The sequence below is a fragment of the Pimephales promelas genome, chromosome 12 (assembly GCF_988280905.1).
Source record: "Pimephales promelas chromosome 12, fPimPro1.hap1.1, whole genome shotgun sequence".
Lineage (NCBI taxonomy): Eukaryota > Metazoa > Chordata > Actinopteri > Cypriniformes > Leuciscidae > Pimephales > Pimephales promelas.
Window position 1 is genome coordinate 18,735,301 of NC_142780.1, and position 23,635 is coordinate 18,758,935.

The 23,635-nt window shown below is 39.4% G+C and overlaps 1 protein-coding gene across 1 annotated transcript in view; it reads right to left on the bottom strand.

Moving 5' to 3' along the window:
• Positions 1–352: 352 nt before the first annotated feature.
• Positions 353–23,635, bottom strand: part of cicb (capicua transcriptional repressor b) — a 42,602-nt gene continuing 19,319 nt past the window's right edge. Inside the window, exons 3-21 of the mRNA XM_039679538.2 lie at positions 20,041–20,190; positions 19,595–19,751; positions 18,503–18,611; positions 17,674–17,856; positions 17,439–17,571; positions 15,183–15,370; positions 14,976–15,108; positions 14,705–14,802; positions 11,811–12,660; positions 9,172–9,311; positions 8,916–9,076; positions 8,549–8,730; positions 7,543–8,010; positions 6,878–7,188; positions 6,095–6,249; positions 4,759–4,910; positions 4,492–4,626; positions 4,261–4,386; positions 353–2,232 (exon numbers count right to left, since the gene is read on the bottom strand). Coding sequence (XP_039535472.2) covers positions 1,946–2,232; positions 4,261–4,386; positions 4,492–4,626; positions 4,759–4,910; positions 6,095–6,249; positions 6,878–7,188; positions 7,543–8,010; positions 8,549–8,730; positions 8,916–9,076; positions 9,172–9,311; positions 11,811–12,660; positions 14,705–14,802; positions 14,976–15,108; positions 15,183–15,370; positions 17,439–17,571; positions 17,674–17,856; positions 18,503–18,611; positions 19,595–19,751; positions 20,041–20,190 — 4,118 coding nt within the window. The 3' untranslated portion in view covers positions 353–1,945. The remainder of the gene's footprint in view (positions 2,233–4,260; positions 4,387–4,491; positions 4,627–4,758; positions 4,911–6,094; positions 6,250–6,877; positions 7,189–7,542; positions 8,011–8,548; positions 8,731–8,915; positions 9,077–9,171; positions 9,312–11,810; positions 12,661–14,704; positions 14,803–14,975; positions 15,109–15,182; positions 15,371–17,438; positions 17,572–17,673; positions 17,857–18,502; positions 18,612–19,594; positions 19,752–20,040; positions 20,191–23,635) is intronic.

Sequence of the window (23,635 nt, forward strand, 5' to 3'; positions counted from 1 at the left end):
CGTTTTGATGTTACGTGGAATCTATTGGTCTCTCCATACTGTAATTGGCTTTGTAGGTTGATTATCTGTACAGCACCAAATACCCACACTGTAGCATACTTGCATATGGACACAACTCATCATCCCTTTAGTCTTAAAAATCAAAGTGAAGCATCTAATAGCTTGATGAACTATGAGCCTTCCAAAACTCAAAACTTCTTCCCCAGTCCATTTTTTGTGTAGCATATAACAGAGAAGAGGCTGTTTATTTGAACTTCTGTTTAATTGTATACTGAGAGATACAGTTAAAATGTAGAACTTATCAGTATAAAGTATTTCTCTGATATGTAAAGCAGCAAAACAAGGTAACGCATTAACAGTTTATAACCCTATTTCTTTATTTATCCTTTTGTTTTACAATTTCATTTCCTGTTACTGGCTTTGTTCCTTCCAATGATGCTTTTGCTCTTTATTCTGATGGTAGAGTCTTTGGACTCTTACGGTATTTATGTACAACAAAGACCAGCGTGCAGGGGAAGATCACCGTTGATGGCCTCCCAGTCCCACCTTACAGCCTTAAAGTGATTGAAAAAAGAACGATAAAGTGACGGGAGGAGGAATGAAGGGGAGGAATGTAAGTGGCAAATGGAATTAATAACAATAATAATAAAAGTATACAACCATTAGAAAGATGTTTGGAGTGTCTTACATCAAAGGCCTATGTAATTACTTCCTGGTAAGAAATAAAACATTGTGAATACCAAGATAAAGAGAAAAATGTGTTTAAAAAAAGGTAGTGGAAGTGCCTCTAGGAGTGAGGGAAGAGGGTGAACTCATCCCTCTGTTTCTGCTAAAGAAAGAGTATATTAATAGGAATACAGTGTATATATAGGTTATAAGGATCAGATCCACAAGAACAACAAAGCATTAATAAGAACAGTAATAATGAGAGATAATTTTATAACATAATGTCCTGTAGCATTACTTGTTGAAAAATCAAGTTTCTTCTCTAAAAAGTTAATAAAATTTTTATGGTCAATTTTTTTAAGAATATATTCCCAACATTCTCATTGCTCTGTGCTTCACCAGCTCATGAAAAGTTGAATAAAAAAGGCAAGAAATGTTTAAATATGTGGAATCTCTTAATATATGGAAAACATAAATCAATGGCAATAATGTGCCTGTTGACTTCCCTTCCATGACCTTTTCCTTCATGGCTAGCCAATCAGAGGCTTTGGAATGACTCCAGTTTGACTGACAACCACTAAAGCCAATCATAGGACGAAAGGTTTCCAAATGGCAGCACGCAGTTCAGAGGCCCTCTCCAAAGGTTTTCAGTGCCTTAAAGCTCTCTGTGAAAAGTCATCAAATGAAAACACCAGAAATAAGAACACAAAATATCAAAAATAAAAGTCCAAGTCTTCATTTTCACTTAAACTCGGTCAATGGAGGCCCGCCTCACAATGACCTGCAGTAACCCACGAACCAATTAAAAAAACACCTGTGGCCAAACTACCGCCAATCCGGCCATATGAACAAAACTCAGTCTGAAAATGGATTGGGTGCCCTCATACATCCCGCCTTTCTAGAGACATCAGCAGCACTGTGACTTCACTGGCATATAGGACAGGCCCACTAGTTTCAAAGTCCAAAGGAAGCCTAATGACTAGGATAATGCAGTAAATTCAAGAGTGTCTGTGTTTATGTAGGCAAGTGTTTGCGTGTGTCAAATGTAAAGTTTTCATAAATCAATGTCACGTAAAATACTGAAAAGCTCTAAAACTCCAAAGTGTTTTGAGGCGTCTCCCCTCATCTTCACCATAGACATGAAAATTTTGCTCTTGTTTTTTCTCCCTATGTCCTTCGCAGTCGGTCATAGCAGAGACAAGACAACAAATGTAGATCATGCAGATGTTGAGGGGAGACATCTGGTCTTCAAACCATCCTTTTGGTTTGCCCGTCAACCTCATCTGGTAGAGTCCTGTGAATCGCCAGCGTTTCTGGGCTCCTCTGGGCTGTTCAGCTCCCGCTCTCGCTCCACATCTCTTTCCTGAGGGTCTGCCCCCACAGCCATGTCACTGATCGCCACCCCAGAAGGCCCCGGTAACGAGGAAAGATCGGAAATGCCAGCCGATTCCGACGGAGCTGCCGTTTGCATGATCTTTTGCCGGACCTCACGGATCTTGAGCTGTAAGCACACCTTAGTGGGGAAGATATCAGCGTATCGCGCCTGGAACGCAGCAGTAGCTTGAGCTATTGATCGACAGAAAGAGGGGTGAAAGGGGGGGAGAGGAGACAGCATTAGATGGAGACAGAAACTGAAAAGGAGAGGTTAACTACTATTGGACTATCCCAGGGACGCCCAACTCAGACTCAGACTTTTTTGTGTTCCCATTTATGAGGAAAAAACAATGTTACGGACGTGGCTGTTCTGGAAGCGGCACTAAAACTTTCACAGAGACCTCAAACTTCTTTAAAGTGAATTTCATTTTATATTAATTGTATCTTAATTTTAATCAATGTCTTATCAACCACAGGCTGATTGCCTCCATGCCAAGCAGTCATTACTGCAAAAGGATTCCCGACCAAGTATTGAGTGCATAACTGAACATAATTATTTGAAGGCTGACTTTTTTTTGTATTAAAAACACTTCTTTTATTGGTCGGATGAAATATGCTAATTTTTTGAGATTTTGGGAATTCAAGAGCTGTATGCCAAAATCATCAGTATTAAAACAATAAAAGACCTGAAATATTTCAGTTGGTGTGCAATGAATCTAAAATATATGAAAGTTTAATTTTTAGCATAACATTATGGAAAATAATGAACTTTATCACAATATGCTAATTTTTTGAGAAGGACCTGTATATTTATACATATATAACGTCCGTCTCGTGATGCATGTAAGATACGATTTTTTCCCCCACCCCTAGTAGAGAGTAGGGTTGGGTACCGAAACGCGGTGCCAATAGGGAACCGGTTCCGACGTAAACGGTAGTAACCAGACCAAATAAGAACAAAAATTTCAGTGCCTGAGTCACGCAAAGTCTCTCGCTCTCTTCCATTCCGCCGTGCACGCACTATACGGTTTGTAGCACAGTCTGTCTCGCATGCGCGCTCTAGATTCCGGGAGATTTTAACTAATTTGCGGGCATCGGGGAGCCATTATCAATATGCGGGAGACTTCCGGAACATCTGCTCATAGCGAGGGGATTAATGAAGATGCCGAAGACAAAACGTTTCAAGGTTTGGCTGCATTTCACGTGTAAAATTACGCGCCAGTATGCCCTCTAAGTGTTCCAATTGTCTGAAGCCATGGGAAAACATGGGAACCTGTAGCCATGTTTACCCTGGTAGTAATCTCTATTAATCTCCAGTATTATTACATTGTTTTATTTGATATTATGTAAATCTGAATTTTATTTATATTGGTTTATATTATTACCATATGTTACTAGTATTTATATTGTTTAAAGATTTAAGTTAATATTGTGTCCAGTTTGGGCCTGTAAATAAAAGGGCATTATTTTTTGACAAAATGTGTGCAGTTTTGTTTTCTCGAGTACCGTTTCAAGAACCGTTTAAGCATAGGAACCGTTTAAAAAATACAGAGTAGGTACTGGTATCATATAAAACCCAAACGATAACCAACCCTAGTGGAGAGAGGAACGTGCTTTCGCTCCTCTCCAAGCTTTGATCACATCCCCCTCATCAGGCTGAATACACCTCGTCTTTCCTTAATTTAAGACCTATTCCATCAATTCAAACTAAAATTAAGACTTTTATTACATTGTTTGAGAAATGAAAGCCTATTTATGTCCTTAAAATTATGAAAAGTGAATTAAAGACATTAAGGACAGACAGGAACCCTGCATGAAGGAAATTCATCACAGACTCGCAGCAATTAACGGAAATCTGTTGTAGAAATGGAGAACTTTAATGCCTGTAAAATATACCGCCTTTATATTGTTTCTACATTAATTTGGAGATTGAATGATTGAAAAAATATAAAACACTTCGTTAATCGCTATTAATTATAGAAAAATGCGTGGCAAATATTTCAGATAATTATGCTTATTCAACCATGCATTCTGAGATATTCATAATATATTTTTAATTTTAAAAATGTTATTATACTGTGGGTCTCATGAATTATGTTATTTCCATTGCACCAGATTAGTGTAGTGAATGATTTGTATTTTATTGCACTTATGAGCTTTATGTGTGCTGTCTATGAGATGTGTGGGTGGTACAGGACTCTATACAAGTGTGTGCATTACCTGAAGGGAAAAAGCCATGCTCCTGGAATAGCTGCATGACAAGTGCTCTCCTCTGATCAAGAGTTCGCCTGAGAGAGGAGTAGGGCACCTTTTCAAACTCCAGCTCCCCCAGTACATCCTCTCCATCTTTACCAGAGAGAGAGAAGGGTTATTATAATGTAGTTGAATCCGTGTAACTACAGAACGACAGGCTACAGAATCATGAAGGTTTTGTGGGTAGTGGAGTATTACCTGGCCTATCAAAGGTGAAAATTTCCCCCTCACACTTTGCAGCGCTTTTAGGTGTGCTGGGTTCTGAACTGCAGCTAGATCTGCGGCGGCTTTTCCTTTTTGGAGAGATAGGATCTTCTGTGGACGAGTCCAGGTCTGCATACAGAAGTGGGATTGAGGAATAGTTGATTTTTGATTTGATATGCAAGAAGAAATTAGCTGACCCAGCATAACTCATATAACTCAATAACTCATTAGTCTGTGGAGAGCTCTGAATGTTACTCTCACCGGTGGAGTTTTTCCTCTTCCTGCGGTAGCTGCCCAGTATGGCTCGTGGGGAGGTGGCCAGACTCTGCAGGGTTGGAGAGGGTAGAACCTCCTCTGGACGGAACTCTGGCAGCTCAGCGAAGCGCTCTTCAAAGTACACCTCTGACAGGACCCTGCACACATGACCAGTCACAAGATACTGAACAATCTGCACATGCAGTGGTTCCTAAAGTCTGAGAATGCCACATTTTTATTTATTTTTTTCATGTAAACCTAGATATGATAAGGAATGCAACTAATACATTTTTCTATACGATATTTATTATACAATATTTCCAAGTCACCAATCAAAAGCTAATTTGTGACACTTTTGTGTGACAAGACATTCTAAAGTTCTGAACACAATTTTGGCACTGAAACTTTTATAATAATTTGTTACATAATTGTTTCAAAATGATGCACAGTTTCATAATGAACCAAAAATATTTCAAACTTCTCGTAATAACATAAAAGGTCTCTAATGTTGTTGTATGCCATTGCTTTGGCAAAGTGTCTGCCAAACAAACTAAAACCAGAAGTGCAATATGATAGTCCACATAATTAGAATTTTCTTGATGGGGGAAAGATTTCCAAATGCAGATTTCGCATCGGTTTCAAGTTGGTCACACAAATTTACCACGTTGACCAACAGAAAGCTGCTTGGTTTGAAAGTGACTTCATTGGACAATGTACCTTATTGTCTGAGACATTTTATCAATATGACTGCGCCTTAAAGGTGCCCTCGAATTTGAAATTTAATTGATCTTGACATAGTTAAATAACAAGAGTTTAGTATATGGTCATGATGACATACAGTGAATCTCAAACACTATTGTTTTCTCCTTCTTACTTAAATCTCGTTTTTGAAAAACACCCCTGAAAAATAGGCAAATCTCCATATAACACAGACTGTGATGCAACAGTCGGCCTAATTAATATGTACGCCTCCAAAAATTTGCATGCCAGCCCATGTTCAATGCTATGCGAAACGTCCTGGTTGCGTATATATATATATATATATATATATATATATATATATATATATATATATATATATAATTACTATTATCAATTACTATCTTTTTAAAAAAATTTTTTACAGAAACACTGAATGACCAACAATATCTTAAGCACCATCACCAGTCCTAAGTTCAGTTGAAATGAATCAGTCATTTCAATATCATAGCGATTCTATTGTTCGGTGTGCGTAGAGGGTTGTTAGTACAAACATATGGTGATTAGAGATACATTAACCTGGAAATAAATCACAGCAGTCTCAAGAAAAACAAGAAAAAAAAAACATTTCAGAAAAACATACTTGTCGACAGAATCAAATGGTCGTTTAAGTGGTGGGGGGCGGGCCTTGACTTTTTTAGGTGGTGCATCTTTATCACTATGAGACTGAGGTGGGGCAGGATCTGACCCACAGGGAGGAGGTAATGGAGAGGAAGGGTGGGAGTCCTTCCATTCAGCCTGAGGAGAGTAAAAAAACAGAATTGGCATTATCATAAAAAACAATGAATAAATATTATATATATATATATATATATATATATATATATATATATATATATATATATATATGAAGAGTTCAGATGCAAAAGCCTCTAAGTGCCATTTGAAATTTTCTTCTAGAATGATCATTTTTATCAAGCTTGTATATTTAAGTTCAGTGATTTCACTTAAATGGCAATGATAGTTACCTATTAATTGTTATTTAAGTGAAATTACTGAACTTAAATATACAAGTTTGATAAAAATCATTATTAAAGAAGAAAATTTCAAATGGCATTTAGAGGCTTTTGCATCTGAACTCTTCATATACAGACAGGGCTTAGAGTAAGCCAGGATTAGGCCTTCAATTAGGACATTTAAGTAGCTTTTATAAAGGGGCCTTAGAAAAAAACATTACTGGTGTGCATCTTGAGACAAAGCAATGGCACTGACATATTTTAACTTTCTTTCAGCTCAAACATACATTTTAGACTGGGACAAGGCCTTGTCTGTGAAACTGGGGGAATATTTTGATATAATAAATAATATAACTACTATTAATAATTCAGTTTATCATGTAGTTGACAGTCAAGTTAATGATCCTAACCTCCTTAGCGTTTGCTTCTTTGCCACGTCCACCATGTGTACCACTTTCCGCTACAGAGTCTGTGGACCCCTCCTCTGGTGGAAGGGTTGCTGGAGAGCTCGTCTCAGATTCCTTGTCTATCTCAAATGAGAACCGACTACCACTCTCTTTATCTTTCTCTCGCTCTCTTTCTTTCTCCCTGTCCCTCTCCTTGTCTCTTTCTTTGCCTCTCCCTCCTCCATCATAACTGCCCACTGGGATGTTGGCCACTGTGGCTTTCACTTTCTGAGGAGGCCTTGCTGTAATCAGTTTGGGAGTCCCCGGAGCACTGCCTGTTGAGAGAGAAAAGAGGGACTGTGTGTAGTTATGATGTTAAAGAGGACCTATAATGCTTTTTTTCTTTAGCGTGTTGGCGTTTGCGCATGAAAAAGGTCTGAAAAGTTACAAAGCACAAGAGAGTTATTCTCCATCTCAGTAAGCACTTTTTCTGAAGAAGGGTATTCATAGAGACTGCAACTATACAGTCATACAGACAGACTGGGTCAGGTGCTACAACAATATAAAATATGTGAAACATAAGGTGTTTTTTGAACACTCAAGCATGAAAAACTATTCTAGTACACCCAAAAAACAAGATCAAGATTTTGTAAAATGGTATACTATGACCTCCTTAAAGTCTATCATACCAGAATGAGAGGGTTGAGCAGGGCTTCCAGGCTGCAGTGGCATTGAAGTGCCCTGTGGAGGCGCAACTGAGCTGCTACTACCCTTATTTGGGACCTGGAACTGTTTGTCAGGCTGTAAGAGAGAGATCTTCTCTGTCTGTCTCTCAGACGACTGAGTGTAAACCTGACTGTCCGTGTGCTGCCGGTCCAGCGTTCTCTCCTGGTGCAACTGTCTCTCAGAATGTGCAGATATGTTCCCCTGCCTATCCAAGGTTACAGAGGTCATGGCGTTTGGTGTTGTGTGTTTAGGAAGGATGTGTGAAGATGGGCCAGAGGTACTGGACACAGTGTACACCACACTTGGAGACACAGTCGCCATAGACACCACCCCAGTTGCCAAGGTCACATTTGTAGGGGTGTAGATGGCGGTGATGGCAGGAGCATGAGGGGCGCTGGGAGACTGGGCCGGGGCCAGAAGTGACGGCTGACCTGGGGAAACAGAAGACAATACACTTTACAAACGTTCAATATGCAAATTGACACAAAAAGACAACACAAATAATATTTTTTTATTTTATTATTATAGAACTGATCAGGCCCTTCTTGTGTATTTTTGCAATGATTTGATTGATGATTTGCTTGTAAAAAGTAAAATACTGAAATTAAGTCCATAAAGTGTGGGGAAAGTTGTTTTATTATTTGCAAAGCTTGCTCAACGTTTTTCAGCAAGAATGCATTAACATTGATCAAAAGTCACAGTAAAGAGCACAGTGTTACAAAAGATTTATTTAAAATAAATGCCGTTCTTGTGAACATTCAATTCAGCAAAGAATCCTGAAAAGGTGCATCATGGTTTCCACAAAACAATTTAGCAGAACAACTGTTTTCAAGTTTTATAATAATAATAATAATAATAATAATATCATTTTAGAATCATTTTTGAAGGATCATGTGACACTAAGACATTTAAATAGAAATACATTTATTTATTTATTCATTCAATTATATTGATTATAAGTCAACTGACCTGCAATCAGTGGCTGCACCAAAGTTTGTCCTGGATGAGCGATCGCTGCAAAGGTTGCCAAGGGTGATTGCACATACGTAGATCCAGGTGTTGCTGGAGCTGTCTGAGAAGAGGAACCTGTTGTGGTAGAAACTAATGGCAAAGGAGAAGAAACCCCAGGAGTGGACTGTACATAAGTGATTCTGTGGGAGAAAAAAAAATAATATTCACAGAAACCAGATTTTATAGCGAGAGCAGCAAGGCAGGGTTATTCTCTAGTGCTGCAGCACTTCAGCAGTGTAGGAGTTGTTCAAATAAGAGTGGGGGAGATGTTTGAGCATATGCGGCTAGGTGAGTATAAGTATGCCTGTGAGAATGTGCGATCTACCTTGTTGGTGGGGGCGGTAGCAGCACGGTCTGAGACGGGGTAGAGCCTGGGGCGACCACTGTAGCTGTTCCCATAGTAACAGAAAATGGGCTCCTGGGTTGCGCTGGTCCCGTGGAGGGGAGTTGCGACTGGACGACAGGCATCGGAGCAATCTGAATAATCTAGACAGAAAGGAAACAGGAAAACATGCTGATTAATTCAGGTATTCTATTCAGTGTAAATTTGTTATGTACGAATTTCTCATTTGAGATCTCACCTTGCTTCCTGCCTGTGCTCCATTCTGAACAGGAAGAGGAGGGGCTACCAGGGGAAACTGGTGAGAGGGGGCAGGAGCAGCCCTCACTGTTGCCATGGGAACCAGCATCTTGCCCTGCAAGACTGGTGACTGTGTTTGCACTGCAGGAGAGGGGGCAGAGTGTTTAAAATAATTGGGTCTTGCAGACTGTCTTATTTGGCATAGCACAAAACTACAGAGAACTACCTGTAAAACCCAAAGCCAACATAATGATACAATTAGAGAGACAACAGGCAGTTTCACACATTTTGCTGAATGCGTTTTGCTGAAAATTAACAGAATTTTTCTGCTTAGAGACCATGTGTGAACAACCCCAGAAATGTCCTGGAATAAGAAATTGTGATATTACTGGTGCATCAGAATTAAATCCCTCCGGTAATAATTCATAAAGCTGTCTACACTGCAAGTGTAAATTGTGTGACCGTAGTATTCAGTTGACATGTTTCCATTTGAAACATGATGCAGAGTTACTTCGGCCACTTTAAACTCCTTGTCTGTCTCAAATAAATTTATTTTACTATTATTTTATAATTGCTCAAATTAAGCCCAGAGTATACTTGTACTTGTATACATGTGACATAAATTGAATCATCAGCATGATACGCGCACAGACAGACTTTTCCAACCACACACTCACCCTCAGCTTGTATATGTGCCCAATTAGTTTGTCCACAACATGTTAACATTTTCCCAGCCGCAGCGCGCTGTTCTGTAAACTTTCTCCTCCAGCTCAGGCAAACTGGCTATGTGCCCACGATTAGCTCCTTTAGACTTCTTTATTTCTTTAAAGGTGAAGTATGTAGATCCTGCGACAGTAGTGGCACCTATGCTAAAACTGATTTGTTTTTCGCTCGTATTTGTGTGCGTGTAATGTATGTGTAATCTATAGCAGCTTTTCCACTGTCGGGCCAAACCATTCTCGTTGCTTAACCATTCTATTCCATGCCGGTTTCATTTTCCACAGTGAGGCTGATAACAGAGCTCTTATGAATGTAATGGGCGTGGGCGGCAGTGGCACAGTGGTTTATGTAGGTTGTCTACAAGGTTGGTGGTTCAATCCCCGGTTCACATTAATTAAAGATCATCAGCAACATAAATTCATCAATTAACCATTCAGAGACGTCCTGTTGCATTCTACATGTTGTCACTTCTTCTTGAGTTTTTCCATCTTTGACTGACTCCGTTTTAACATTAAAGGGAGAACAGTTTCTGTCATTTTAGTGCGTCTGTGTGAAGAAATTGCAGCTGCTAACACACACACAAGCTCTTGAAACCCCGCCCTCTGCAGCAGCTCATTTGCATTTAAAGGGACAGTCACAAAATGGTGGGTTTTTGCAAACCCTCAAAAAGTGACAACCTTAACATGCTATATAAAAATATCTGGGGATATTTTGAGCTAAAACTTCACACACACACTCTGAGGACATCAGAGATTTATTTTACATCTTGTGAAAATGGCTCTTTTTTTCTGTAGTCACTCAAGTACGAACGAAGTCTTTTGCATTTTACAGCGGGTGAATCTGTTGTCACTGGTGATTGTTGTTTGAACTTTTCTGGATCTGTAATTCAATTATTAAGTTTAATTATATCAAGTGCTGTGAGAAAAGGCTATAAATCTCCACCTCCAGCATCCTCACACGCAATATAGCTTATACTAGCCGAGACTCCTTCTTTTTGTGTACAGATGTGAAGTAATCACGCAAAGACACGCTCGAATCTCCCGCGGAAATCCACCAGTACCACTGGAATTAAAAACAATATTACAAGTAGGGCTGTCAAACGATTAATCGCGATTAATCACATCCAAAATAAAAGTTTGTGTTTACATAATATATGTGGGTGCACAGTGTATAATTAAAATAAAAATATAAATACACACACATGCTTGTATATATTTATGAAATATTTTCATGTATATAGATTTATATATAATTTATATTATATATAAATATAAATATTTTATATACAAATATTTTTTCTTAAATATACATGCATATGTGTGTATTTATATATATATACAAAATAATTATACACAGTGCCTCCACATACATTATGTAAACATAAACTTTTATTTTGCATGCAGCCCTAATTACGAGCTTATCGATTTGAATCGAGCTAAGGCAAGCAGATAGTTTTGAACACTGGCTGGTTATGTATTTTCTCAAATATGTTTATTGTATAATTTTTAACCCAAAAATAGCTACGAACTGCAGCTTTAAACATAAAATAAGGCGTGCGACTGTTCTGACTTGTCCAATTTTCAGCATCAATTTTGCATCTTGCATCAAAATCTTGTCTATTCATTGTATGCATTTAGTGTAGTCTACCTAAAATAAAAAGAGTTTTATACACAGGTTTGTGGCTCTTAATTTCTTTGTAATAATTAACCACTTGTAAACTTACGCTCACTGTTCTTTTTTATAAAAATAGGATTTGTATTACATCTGTATTTATTATAGTCGAATCGAGAATCGAATTGAGAGCTTGCGAATCGAAATTGAATCGAATTTGAACATCTGAACAGATACCCAGCCCTATTAATATGGCAATGTATTTAACACGTATTTGAGTTCTGTTTTATTAAATGTATGCATCCTCACCTCTGGCTCCTGGGTTAACAACTCCCACAGCAGGACTGGAGACGTACCCCGACTGCTTCCCGTTGGCCAGTGAGGCGTGAGTGGGCAGAGCTGTGGGTAGGGTGAAGATACTGGTTGGCTGACTGGCCTGGTGAGGGGAGGGGCTCTTGGGATTGTTGGCAGAGAGGGTAGGGAGAATGTACTGGACCTGTGTAATCGGTTTTTGGCCTGACGAAGGCGGTAATGGGGCAGAGGGGAGAATGTGCGACTGCAGCACGGGCAGAGGCAGCGGACCGTTACTATGAGTAAACGATGCCGGGGAGGCAGAGTTTTGGGGAGGAGGGGTGACAAGCTGTACAGCGGGTGGAGCCTGGAATGTGCCTCCCAAAACTAGATTGGTCACCAGCCCCCCTTGACCTGCTGATCCACTAACAGGATTGGGCGATGATGAGGAATAGTACCCACCCCCTCCAGCAGAAGTTGTTGCCATGTTTCCTGTGGCACCAGGACCAATGAAAAGCTGTGTCTGGGGTGGAGCGGGTTTCCTGTCGTGTGGGGACTTGCTGGCGATAGGCACTGGCGTGCTGACCACAGGACGCACAACATTAGTGACGACAGTGGACGCCACTCTCACCGCTCCAAGAACTGATGACACTCCCCCGCCAGAACTGACCAGGATGGACTGACCTGCAGAGGACTGGGACACACCTCCTTCACCTTCCCTTCGCTCTCCATCACCTGCCTCCATTGTTCGTTTTCTTTTCGAGGAAGTGTCGCTAAAGCGTCTAGAAGAGGGGTAGGAGGAGAGAGACACGCTCCGACCATGACCGGGGCCGTAAGCCGAAGAGCAAATCACTGGAGCAAAAACACGCTGATGAAAAAGAAAAAGAGAGAAGTGGAACGTATGCAAAAAGAAGCACATAAATATGCCAAAGGCAGCAGGCAAATGCAATGACACAGATATTTTACCAGTTAATAAAAATACAGTGCAATGGCCTTCTGTAAACTTCATTAATAATTCACTTTGGAAAAAACCTCAAGGACTACAAGCAATTTTCTAGTTCTAACAGAAAGCAAAGCGTTCTACATATCATACTACTTTGCTGGACTAAATTCATCTCAAAGGGATAGTTCACCAAAACGCTGTAATTCACGACGAGTTCACACTTACAAATAAGTCAGATAGAATAAATGCGTATTTGGCGTGCTGTCCGAGGAGAGGGCTCCGGGCTCGGTATTCGGCCCGAACCCAGTATTCCTGACTGTGAAGAATAAGCCAAGAGTGAGGAGCGGGGTGGTGGAGGGACGCTGAAACTGTCAAGGAACGTTAGGTGAGTTGACAGAGAATATATATATATATATATATATATATATGCTTCCTCTCGTGCTGATAGGGTAGACATTGTAATTGTTTGATGACGAGTTGATGGAATGATTTATTTGAACGTGCAACTCCCGAACTTTGTTTATAAAACATCATTTATTTACTTATTTATTTAAGGCCTGTTCATAACAAAGACATACGTTTCTGTGCAACAATTTTCAATTGAATGAACAGCTGTTAATGCGTCTGTTCTGACCAACAGAGATATCATGGCTTGCAAACGAGCGAAGCATTGTTGATCATTGTTCAGATGTACAAATGAACACAAAAGTATTTTTTAGTTCCTTCATCCAAGCCTCTGAAGAAACAATGGGTTAATCTTATTTTCTCTGCAAATGCGCCGACACAACTTCCCAAAGTTTTGCATGGTCCAAACATTTCACCGACGACTGTTTCCTCAACTTGGGCCAATACAGAGCTGGCCTCGATGAACGTCTGAAAATGAATCGATCGAGCTACCAAGCACCAATTTCTGATGTGTAGCCTACTTGTTCAAGTTCAGACAGCTAAGTTAATCTTTCTCTTAAAATCGTTCAATACTGTTTATGCATCAGTAAGTCAAGACAGTGACTAAAATATCAACTTCACATCGTTTCTTTTAGTAGGATGAAAATAATCGTATTTAAATTGTGAACAAATTATATACAAAAAGCTATCAAAGAACAATATTTCCACACAGCGCGAGTTTATCTGGACAGCTCGTTATGAAATCAAAAACTTACAGTATGTACATCATCGTGTTTACATTGCTGAAAGCATTAGAGAGAGTGCAGAAACTGAGTTGCAATGGTAAGATCTTCATTCAATCAACAGACTGTCATTGCTTGCTCAATGCTCATCACGGCAACATTTTATGTGATGGGAATAGATCTAAATTAAAAACTTCTCACGATTCGTTAATCTTGATAGCTGTAATAGTAAAAACGTATAATAGCTGTAGTATTACCTATCATTAGCCAATTGGCAAATAAATTGTTAGATTGCACACGCCAGTTTCAGAGTTAGAGGCTAAGTATAAGTTTATATCACAGATATATATTTTAAAGCGCACTAATGCAATTGATCTCAAAGGCAGTGTATTCAATGCACTGTAAACTGTATTGTGAAGGTGCCGTTGCTTAGCTGAGACCAATCTGTGTTTCTCTCACAAACGCAAAGAGAGAGTGAGAGAGTCTTACCACGCAGAATTGATGCACTACATGTAAATTATATTCTTTGTTGTATTTATCTGTCAAATTCTGTCAAGTTCATTTTGGAATTATTCAGCCTTTAAGAACAAGCAGAAGCCACTGACGGTTTCTTTGGTAGTGGGTGGAAATAATACGCAAGTGCTCACCTATTAAATCACATCCCTTTTTTGATTTCAGCAAATCAGTTCACTTTCACTATTTGGACAAGCAGTTTTACCCTAAATTGGTAAAAGATTTAAAAGGTAAAAAGTAAAAGATGACAAAATGTTCATTTTTGTGTGAATTATCCCTTTAAGGAGCACATTTTTGTGCAAATTAACATAAAATATGTGAGATGGTACCTTGCGTTCTCCTTCATCCCCAGATCCATTTTCACTGTCACTGTCTGTCACCCTCTCCTTACACTTCAGGTCAATAGAGCTACCCGGATATGAGTCCTCTGAATAAGACATGACAATAGCAAACAATAACTGTTACAACAGAATTAAATGACACAATTGCTAATAAGCAATAAAAAAGGAAATGTACATCTTCACTTAATAATGTATTTTAAAGAGCCTTATGGAATCAAGGACCAGTGGAAGTGTCTCAGAAAAATGAAGTCTGACTCACCAATGACATCATCATCCCCCTCTTCTTCACAGATGACCATGCGCTCGTCATCGCTTGTAATGTCCTCACTTACCCCCCTCTGCGTCTGAGAGAGAGCACCCCGCCTTGCAACCTGACCACCATCGCCACACATCTAAAAATACAGAAAGAGTTAGTTGAGCGTGCATCTCTGAAAATGTGTCACTTGCGCAAGTGGGCATGTAATACCTGTGCGAGCTCAGCGAGTGCCTGTGGATTGCTTCTCTCGCTCCTCTCCAGATTGTGCATGGCGCTCTGAGAGAAGGCACGAGGACGGGGCAATTGACCATGTCCTTCACCTCCGCCTCGCTCTGATACGCTCACCATGCCAGGCCCCACACCTTTAAGCTCCATCCCCATTGAAACAGATGGAGGTTCTGAAATAGAAGAATTGAATATACATTTTGTGCATTCACAAAGGAAAAAAAAATACACAACAGGCCACAAGTGCCCATCCATTTTTTCCCTTTTTCAATGTAAAAGGTCTGCAAAGTTTTAAAGATCAAAGAGCGGATCGATTGTGAACTGCCGAAATGAGGCGTCAGTAATCCCAGTCTCACTTAATTGACCTGCAACAATGTAACACATTTGCATAATTCACACCTATGGTCTTCACTGGCCGCCCTCAAACACTGCAGCTTGTTGGTGTTGTGTGCATGTCAAGAAGATCTTTGAAAACACTTCCAAAGAATGAGGATGTGAAGAGTCAGTACTTACAATTACCACAGAGATACAACAGCAGTTTAACCTTTTGACAATTGTTTCTCAAATCTCCACAAGGTTAACACGAGATATGCAAATAAGTAGTTTTGGGGTTTTATATTGTGTAGGTCTCCGGCTAACCCACATTCATAACGTCTTACTGATATTCTTCTGCTGATCAGCTGTGGAACACTGTTACCTAAAACTGTGCCAATTAATGCAGATTGTCTGTTATTATTACTACTTTGAGTAATGAATTGAGAATGGAGCAAGATTTGTTTTACAAACTTTTTTACATCAGTAAATCACGTTAGTGCTTGGCTAACGTATGCACTGTTATTGATACTGTTAATATAACATTTCCCACATAAGCAATATATTAGAAATAAACACAGCGGTTTGCTGACGGACATACACTTGTTGTTAATGCTGATGTAGAGGAATTATAGTTGCAACATCTCATAATGTATGATCCTCCATGCGATGGAGGTTTGGGTTAAACAACTAGATTTTCCAATGTTTCATCATCGCTCCTGCGCTCAAATTGATATGGTAAAATCAGTGTCATCATTAACTGTCTTTACAGTATGTACATTTGTTATATTATAACAGCCATTTCGTTTCTGACATGCGCTGTAAAAAACCAATAACAACAATCAGAGCAGAGCAGGCTTGGGAAAAGAGGGATTTAAAGAGACTGAATCTTTGGATGAGTTGTTTTAGAGTCTGAGAAATGAGGTAATGTGCAATGTATATTATGAGAAAATTATAATGTTTTGTGACCTTTGATGCATGTAAACCTGTTGCACAAGACCTCCAAAACAAAATTATGAACCTTTAATTTAGCATAATAGGGGCACTTTTCAGTTGTTGATCATGTAAAAACAAAATTTAACAAAAGTTTATTGCAAAAAATGCACATATACACAAATAATGAATTAGTTTGAGAATGTGGGGAGACTGACTCTGTTTCGCCATTCGCAGTGCTTCATGGGAGTGGGTGGTTGCCTAGAGCTCTTTTGGTGCATTTGCACTACACAATTCTGATTGGTGCAGATTTCTTGGCACAATCATGGCTAGTGTAGTTTTTCACCAGGAATTGTGCTGCTAAATATGAGTATTAAAAAATAAGCTGTGAGCTGATGGCTTCAACAAAAGCATTTACCATTGATTACCAAACTCATAGCTCTCAGTAGGTTATCGTTAAAAATCAATTACCCTTTGGAAAAAAACGTATGGGATTTTTACTTCTGGAACCCGACTGTTCCAGAAGTAAACAACAGGGGCGGAGACCACACTTGCTCTAATAGTTCAGCACTATATCTTACATTTCTTGATCATCTATAATCTATATGCATTTTATGCATTGACTTAAAAAAAAAAAAAAAAAAAAGTCAAATGATTTAGCTTGAAGAATGACTAATCTACAAATCTAAACTAATGTTTTGCCAAGTATGCTATCATTCTTCTCCCAATCTAATGCAGTCTTTGAGATTCTTGAAAATATTGAATACAAATATATAATTTGCAGCTATCTTTTTATAATTGGAAAAAAAAAAAGATAAGTAAAATCCTTATTTTTGAGCCCTGAAGCAATATACAATTAAAATTCAAAATCCTTTCAGCTATTAAAAAGGCTTATAAAATATTGAACCAATTAGATCACAATTACTTTAAAAAGTGCATCAGTTGTGAAACTATAATTCACATTAACACAGCTGCACTGCTCGTCCTGTTCCACACCTGTGGTTTCTGACATGCTCCTCTCACGGATGTCTTTGCCCCCTGGAACACCACGTCCATCGCTGCTGGATTTCTTTCTGTCCTTATTACACCATTTCCAGTCAGGATGTGCCTTAAAGTGTGCCTCCTTCACCTGTGAATGAATGGCAGAAACATTTACAAAAGGCTTGATTGACTTAATAGGGGTTATTTAGGAGTCTAAACAAGCATATCTGCAAATGTAAGACAAAATTACCTGAAATGCGAGGTCGTGATATTTTTGTTTTTCTTTGGGTCCCAAGGCATACCACCACTCTCCAAGTATCTTGCTAACAGTGCGGTTGTCCTGGTTTGGGTGTCTCTGATGAACTAGTGCACGATGCCGCTTGCTGAAGATCATGAACGCGTTCATGGGTCTCCGGATGTGGTCTTTCTCCCTCTGTAAAGTGAAAGAGTAAGAAGGAATGAGTGAATGTGTGAGAGTGAGACTGTGCAAGCATATACTATTGTTCAAAAGTTTGGCGTCCATATGAATTTTTTTTTTTATTAAACTGACATCAAAAGTGTCAGTAAAGACTTGTACATTGTTACAAAAGATTACTATTTCATATAAATCCTGTTGTTTTGACCTTCCTTTTAATCTAAAAAATGTTTTATGGATTTCACAAAAATATTAAGCAGCACAACTGTTGGTAACGCTTACTTTTACAGTACAGTACTTACATGTACTTATCTAGAAAGTACTGGCTAATATAAGGTAAGTACAAGGGTTATGGGGTAGGTTCAGGGTTAGAAGTAGTTGTAATTACTATAATAAGTGCAAAGAATGTACATGGGTAACAGGACTGTAAAAGGAAGCATTACCCAACAGTTTTCAATATTGATAAAAAAAAATATGAATTGTTTCTTGAGCACCAAATTAGGATAAAGGATCATCATGTGACACTGAAGACGGAAGAAATGTCTGCTAAAAATTAATAAATTACATTTTAAAAAATATTAAAGCACAACCACATTAAAAAGTAAAAAAAAAGTCATAGCATCCCCAAACTTTTAAATGATAGTGTACACGTGTAGACATTTACCTTGCCAGGACTGGTTTTGTCATCTTTGGGCAGTGCACTGAGGGACTGAGATCTACGCTTTCCAGGAGATGCAGAAATTGGCGGATCAGGAAGAACACCGGGGAAAAACCTGGACACAAAAATCACAGTTGATATTAAATGTTAACAGAGGAAGAGAATCAGCAGTATGTGTTGATTATCCCAGTATAATAATATATACTGATATTTTCCCATCTACCTCTACTAAATGCATCTACTTCTAATGCTTGTTATGTGAGGAAAGATATTCCTTGTTGTAAGCAAGAAATTGAGATTGTTTCAGAGTGAACTGATGCAGTTCACTCTGAAACAATCTCAATTTCTTGCTTACAACAAGGAATATCTTTCCTCACATAACAAGCATCACTACAAAAGAAGCATTAGATCCAAGAGGCCTATTCACCTATTCAAGAGGCACCATCATCATTCGAGTTATTTTATTAATTGCAGAGACAATAGAATAATGTATTTCTACTTGCATGCAGATGATTTTTAAGATGGACTTTTCTATTATACAAGCATTTTGGTATTAGTTAACTGATAATTATTACATTGTCACAACCGTATACTTTTCCACTTTTGCAACCCTCAGGGCGCTTCAACTGTGCCGTGAAACAATACAGCAGAAAGCACCGAGCCAATTACTGAAAACTGCAATGCACAGTGTCAATGAGCTACTGCTTTGCAGCCTACTGCCAAGACAGAAAGCACAGAGCACAATATTAAAGAGATGGATGCTTCACAAATGTCAATAACACCTTAATGCAAAGATAATACAATAAGCTTAATGGGTAGAATGCATTTAGCAGGAACTGTACCAGATGACTTGATGATTACACATCAAGCAGAATTTTATATGTATTATAAGGGAGAGAGAAAAACAAGAGAGAGAAGTGTATTCAAATGACAGCTGCTGTCATTCATAGACACAGGATAAAGTGGAATATTTTTGCTCTCCCTTTCTTTGTGGTGCCATTATACAGCTCTTTCCACAAAAAGGAATACCAGCTACAAAACACATTCAAACAGAATGACGCATCTCACACTCAACACACACTAGACTAGACCACTCACGGATCATCCACGTCACTTTCTGTTTCACTGTCAGGTCTCTCTCGCTCCACATCCTTCTCTCTCTCCGGGGGCAGTTCATCAGCGGAGGGTGTGGGGCGTGAGGAAGGGTTATGTGCTCCCTCTATAATCTCCTTCAGCACTGACCCGCTTTGAGACTCTGAAAGTGAAAGACGAGTTATTCATTACAGCATCTTTAATGAATCCCTCCAATCTGGCAACCTCGGGGGTCAATCGATGCACTAGGTAATGGCTAAATTACAGAGGCTAGAGTTTCAGAGAGTCACTGCAGATGTGACAGCGAAGGCCAAATACAAAACAGAATCCGGACCATCCCAGGAAATATACTTCCAAATGTTTTTAGTATCGGCCACACATTTTTTCTTATAATCTCAAAAGGATAACAAGGTAATTTTGGAATCAAACAATGGCTGTACAAAGTAAATTACCTTTCTTCAGAGAAGCTGTCTGCGGATGACTGACAGTTTGTTGGCCCTCACCAGGTTGTGCCGATGGATCTGATTGGGTGGGTGCCAGGAAAGGGACCAATGAATGCCAAGGAAACACTGGAACCGATCTGGGCTCAACATTAGTCCACACTACAGAAGAAAATAGCAGGGCATTATTCATTCAAGTATTAAAACCAAGTAATAAACCATATCAACAGCCAAATCAACAAGCCACATAAATGACTAGATGTATATGTATGTATATAATAAATATTGTACCATTGGCTGCTTGGGGAAAAAAAAGATGTCTAAATATTAATGTTGATGATATATACACAATTTAGTGTCACTCTCCATAATATCTAAACCATTAGTAATTTACAAAAGCCATCAAAATGAAATGGGAAGAGCAAGGATAATGGACCAAAACATCTCATATTATTTAAGATGGGTAAATAAGTAATATTACCCATAAGTTAAGTTAAAATAAGTTAGTAATAGGCAAACAAGTAATATTATTTATGAAAGCTATCATGTTGTTAAATCAACCTATCATAAATATTTTAATATTATACAAGTAAACTAATGTAGCTTCAAGCTCAATTTTGTTTCACAAGTGTCATACATTACAAAAAAGTCTGACTGTCATGAATACAGTAAGTGCATGGACATATTATTCCCTAATGATATGAAGAAAGTGAAGTATTTGGGGCCAAAAAAAAAAACACACTTCAAAATAATATGAATCAGGAACATAATATTTTGTGATGCAGTTACAACTGCGAAGCCACTATTTACGAATACTTCATTTTGGCTGCAAAACTGTTCATTTTTCATTCTATAAGGGAAACAAATTCAGACACTTTGAGTAATAATGACTGACCAAACATGCTGAGTCCTTGGCGAAGATACTGCGGGCTTTCCGATGAAAACATGGTTGAGTTTGAGGCTTGAAATGCTTTTTTTTTTTTAAAGAAACTTCACAAACATGTAATATTAAATAGAAGTACTGTTTCAAACGTGCATCTGATATAAGGTAAAAACAAGTCCTTGCGATTAAAAATGAAGTATCCACATGACGCTTTTCCCAGACAGGTGATGTTGAGTCCAGCGATGAAAATACGCGGCCATAATCGATGCTGCCAGCATCCGTCTACTGGAGTTTCATGTTGGTACCAAATGTTCTTGTTATGACATGCCGTCGTGTAGCCACACTAATCTTTAGTTCATGATCGCGTCCTTCTGTTTTCTCAGATTTATTGGCTCAGACAACAGATCATATTAGAGTAAAAATGATGACAACATGCTATCAGGTACCGCACAGAAGAGAGCAAGGCGCCGTTCCACCACCAGGCACGCGCAGATTATAACAAATTACGTTCTTGGCGATAAAACACTTTCGGGTACACAGTTACTATTATACAGACTGCTTCGTTTCGAAATGCGGAAACAGGTTTGGTTTATTTGGACGATGTGGTTTATTTTTGGTCCTGTTTGCCCCCTCCTTGTCCGAGCTTGTTTACATTGACGGAGAGCTGCGGGGATGAAGGGGTTAAGTAGGCCTCTCAGTCATCCTCGGGCTCGAGTAGTGCAACAGTCTGCGACCTGAGCTCACCTCAGCCCAGGCGGGTATACATGAACAAGATTACGATTAATTATTCATTTGGCAAAAAATTACATGTATAACAATAAAAGAGCGATACAGGCATTAAATAACCAATGCCTAAAATGTGAACACGGTTATCTCGGTAAATCGTCGCGAAAATGGGAAGCCCAAATCTGCCAAATTAGCAGGTTAGCATGGTCATGGTGCTACTACACCCGCAGTTCGAGTGTAATTTATTCTTTGGGTTGCGACACACAACGGAAGCGAATTTCTATTTAACTAAATATAATGTCCTTCAGGCAGGGAAGTGATATGTATCAAATTCTTAATAATAAAAAGGCCATATGTAATACACATCTCTGTCTTTTTCACGTGGCCACTATTATTCTCCTTGGCTGTCAGTGCACTTTATCAGATCCACATCCTGTTTCACTTCTGATCCAAAATCCATCAGTTTGGCGTACATAGCCTGGTTTCCCGACTAATATCTGATTGACAAACGCATAATCACATCCAGCATAGCATAAAAGTAACCGGACTCATTCTGTACTGCCACTTTGGTTTAGGGGCTGCATGTGGGAGATCTGGACCTGGTTTCAGCAGCTCAGTTCCAAATGAGTCCGTCCCCTTGGGAACGCCCCTGGTATCGCATCCGCACCGCCGGGCGCTACAACAGAACCTGTCCTCATGTCACGGCGCAAAACTGTAGCACTACACCAAAACACCCAGTTTTAAAAAAGGGAAGAAACGACCGTGTCCGGCAGTGAGATACTACACAAGCCAAAGACAGAAATAGGCAAGAAACACCTGACCAACAATCATTAGTTACACTGTAGTAGCACTGTAGCTGTTCGTTGTAATTACTGTTCGTGATACACACAAAATCTTTTTTTATTCTAAATTTTGAGCTGGCCTTCGTGCCACTGAAATGGTATACTTTGCTATAAATACTAAGTTAGTTCGCCACACAATTCCACGTTTGACTATATCCAGAATAATAGCAGCATCATGTCAAAGAAAACGAAACCCCTGTAGATTGTACAACCGCACGTCGATCCTCTAATCCTTAACGCGAAGAGCATCGTTTTTTCTTGCTCTCCTTCATCGTACACTTTTCCTTTGGAGGGTTTATTTTGATCAAGTTCAATCTGAATCAGTATTAAAAACGAAGCACGTTTCCCTTGATCTGAATTCTAGTTGCAGCGACTTCTCTTGTTAAATGCCCGCTGAGACACCCCCTCCCTCGCGCACACCCCGGCCCCAATAAGTCTCATCCAAAGGGCTAATCGTGTAGTAAACTCCTCGCCTTCGGCTCTGACACACTCGTGAAACTAGTAAGAAATCCACTAACATATGACTGCGCGAAACGCCAAACTCCGCCGTGCTCTAACCCGCTACGGACAACGGCGGGGAAATACAAAACAGAGAAGAAAAGCTGGTCAGAGATGATCCGGCGCAGTGCTGTTGTGATGAAATGACGGGTTTTAATAGTAAGAACAGCCCCTAAAGTCCAGCGCGATTCTCCTGCACCAGGGTCACTTTCCGATCCGAGGCGACCCGCGGCGGCTCACGCGCTCCTCTCTGCTCGCTCTGTAGGTGCTCGTAGTAAAGAAGCCGTTGTCTCATAACATCACTCAGTTGGCCACGACTCTTCCCTCGATTTCGCTCTCCTCTCTCATTTCGTAAACCCGTTCTTTCTTTCTCTTTCCCTCCCTCCCTCTTCCTCCTGTTGTATATTAGACTGCCCTCTTTCGTTCTATCAGCGTGTGTGTCAACCTCGCCCAGCCCGTGACCCGCCTTTTACTCTTCGAATGCTTTCTTAGATTGGTCTACGACGCAACCTATCGTAAGACAAAGCGACAAGCTGATTGGTGGAAGCGTGCGTTGGAATGTCAGTCATATGCAAATCAGCTTTGCCTTTCGTCGTCTCACTGGACGCCGTTGAAAATGAGCTAATAAATAATTAACACGTAAAATAATCTGGGGCAC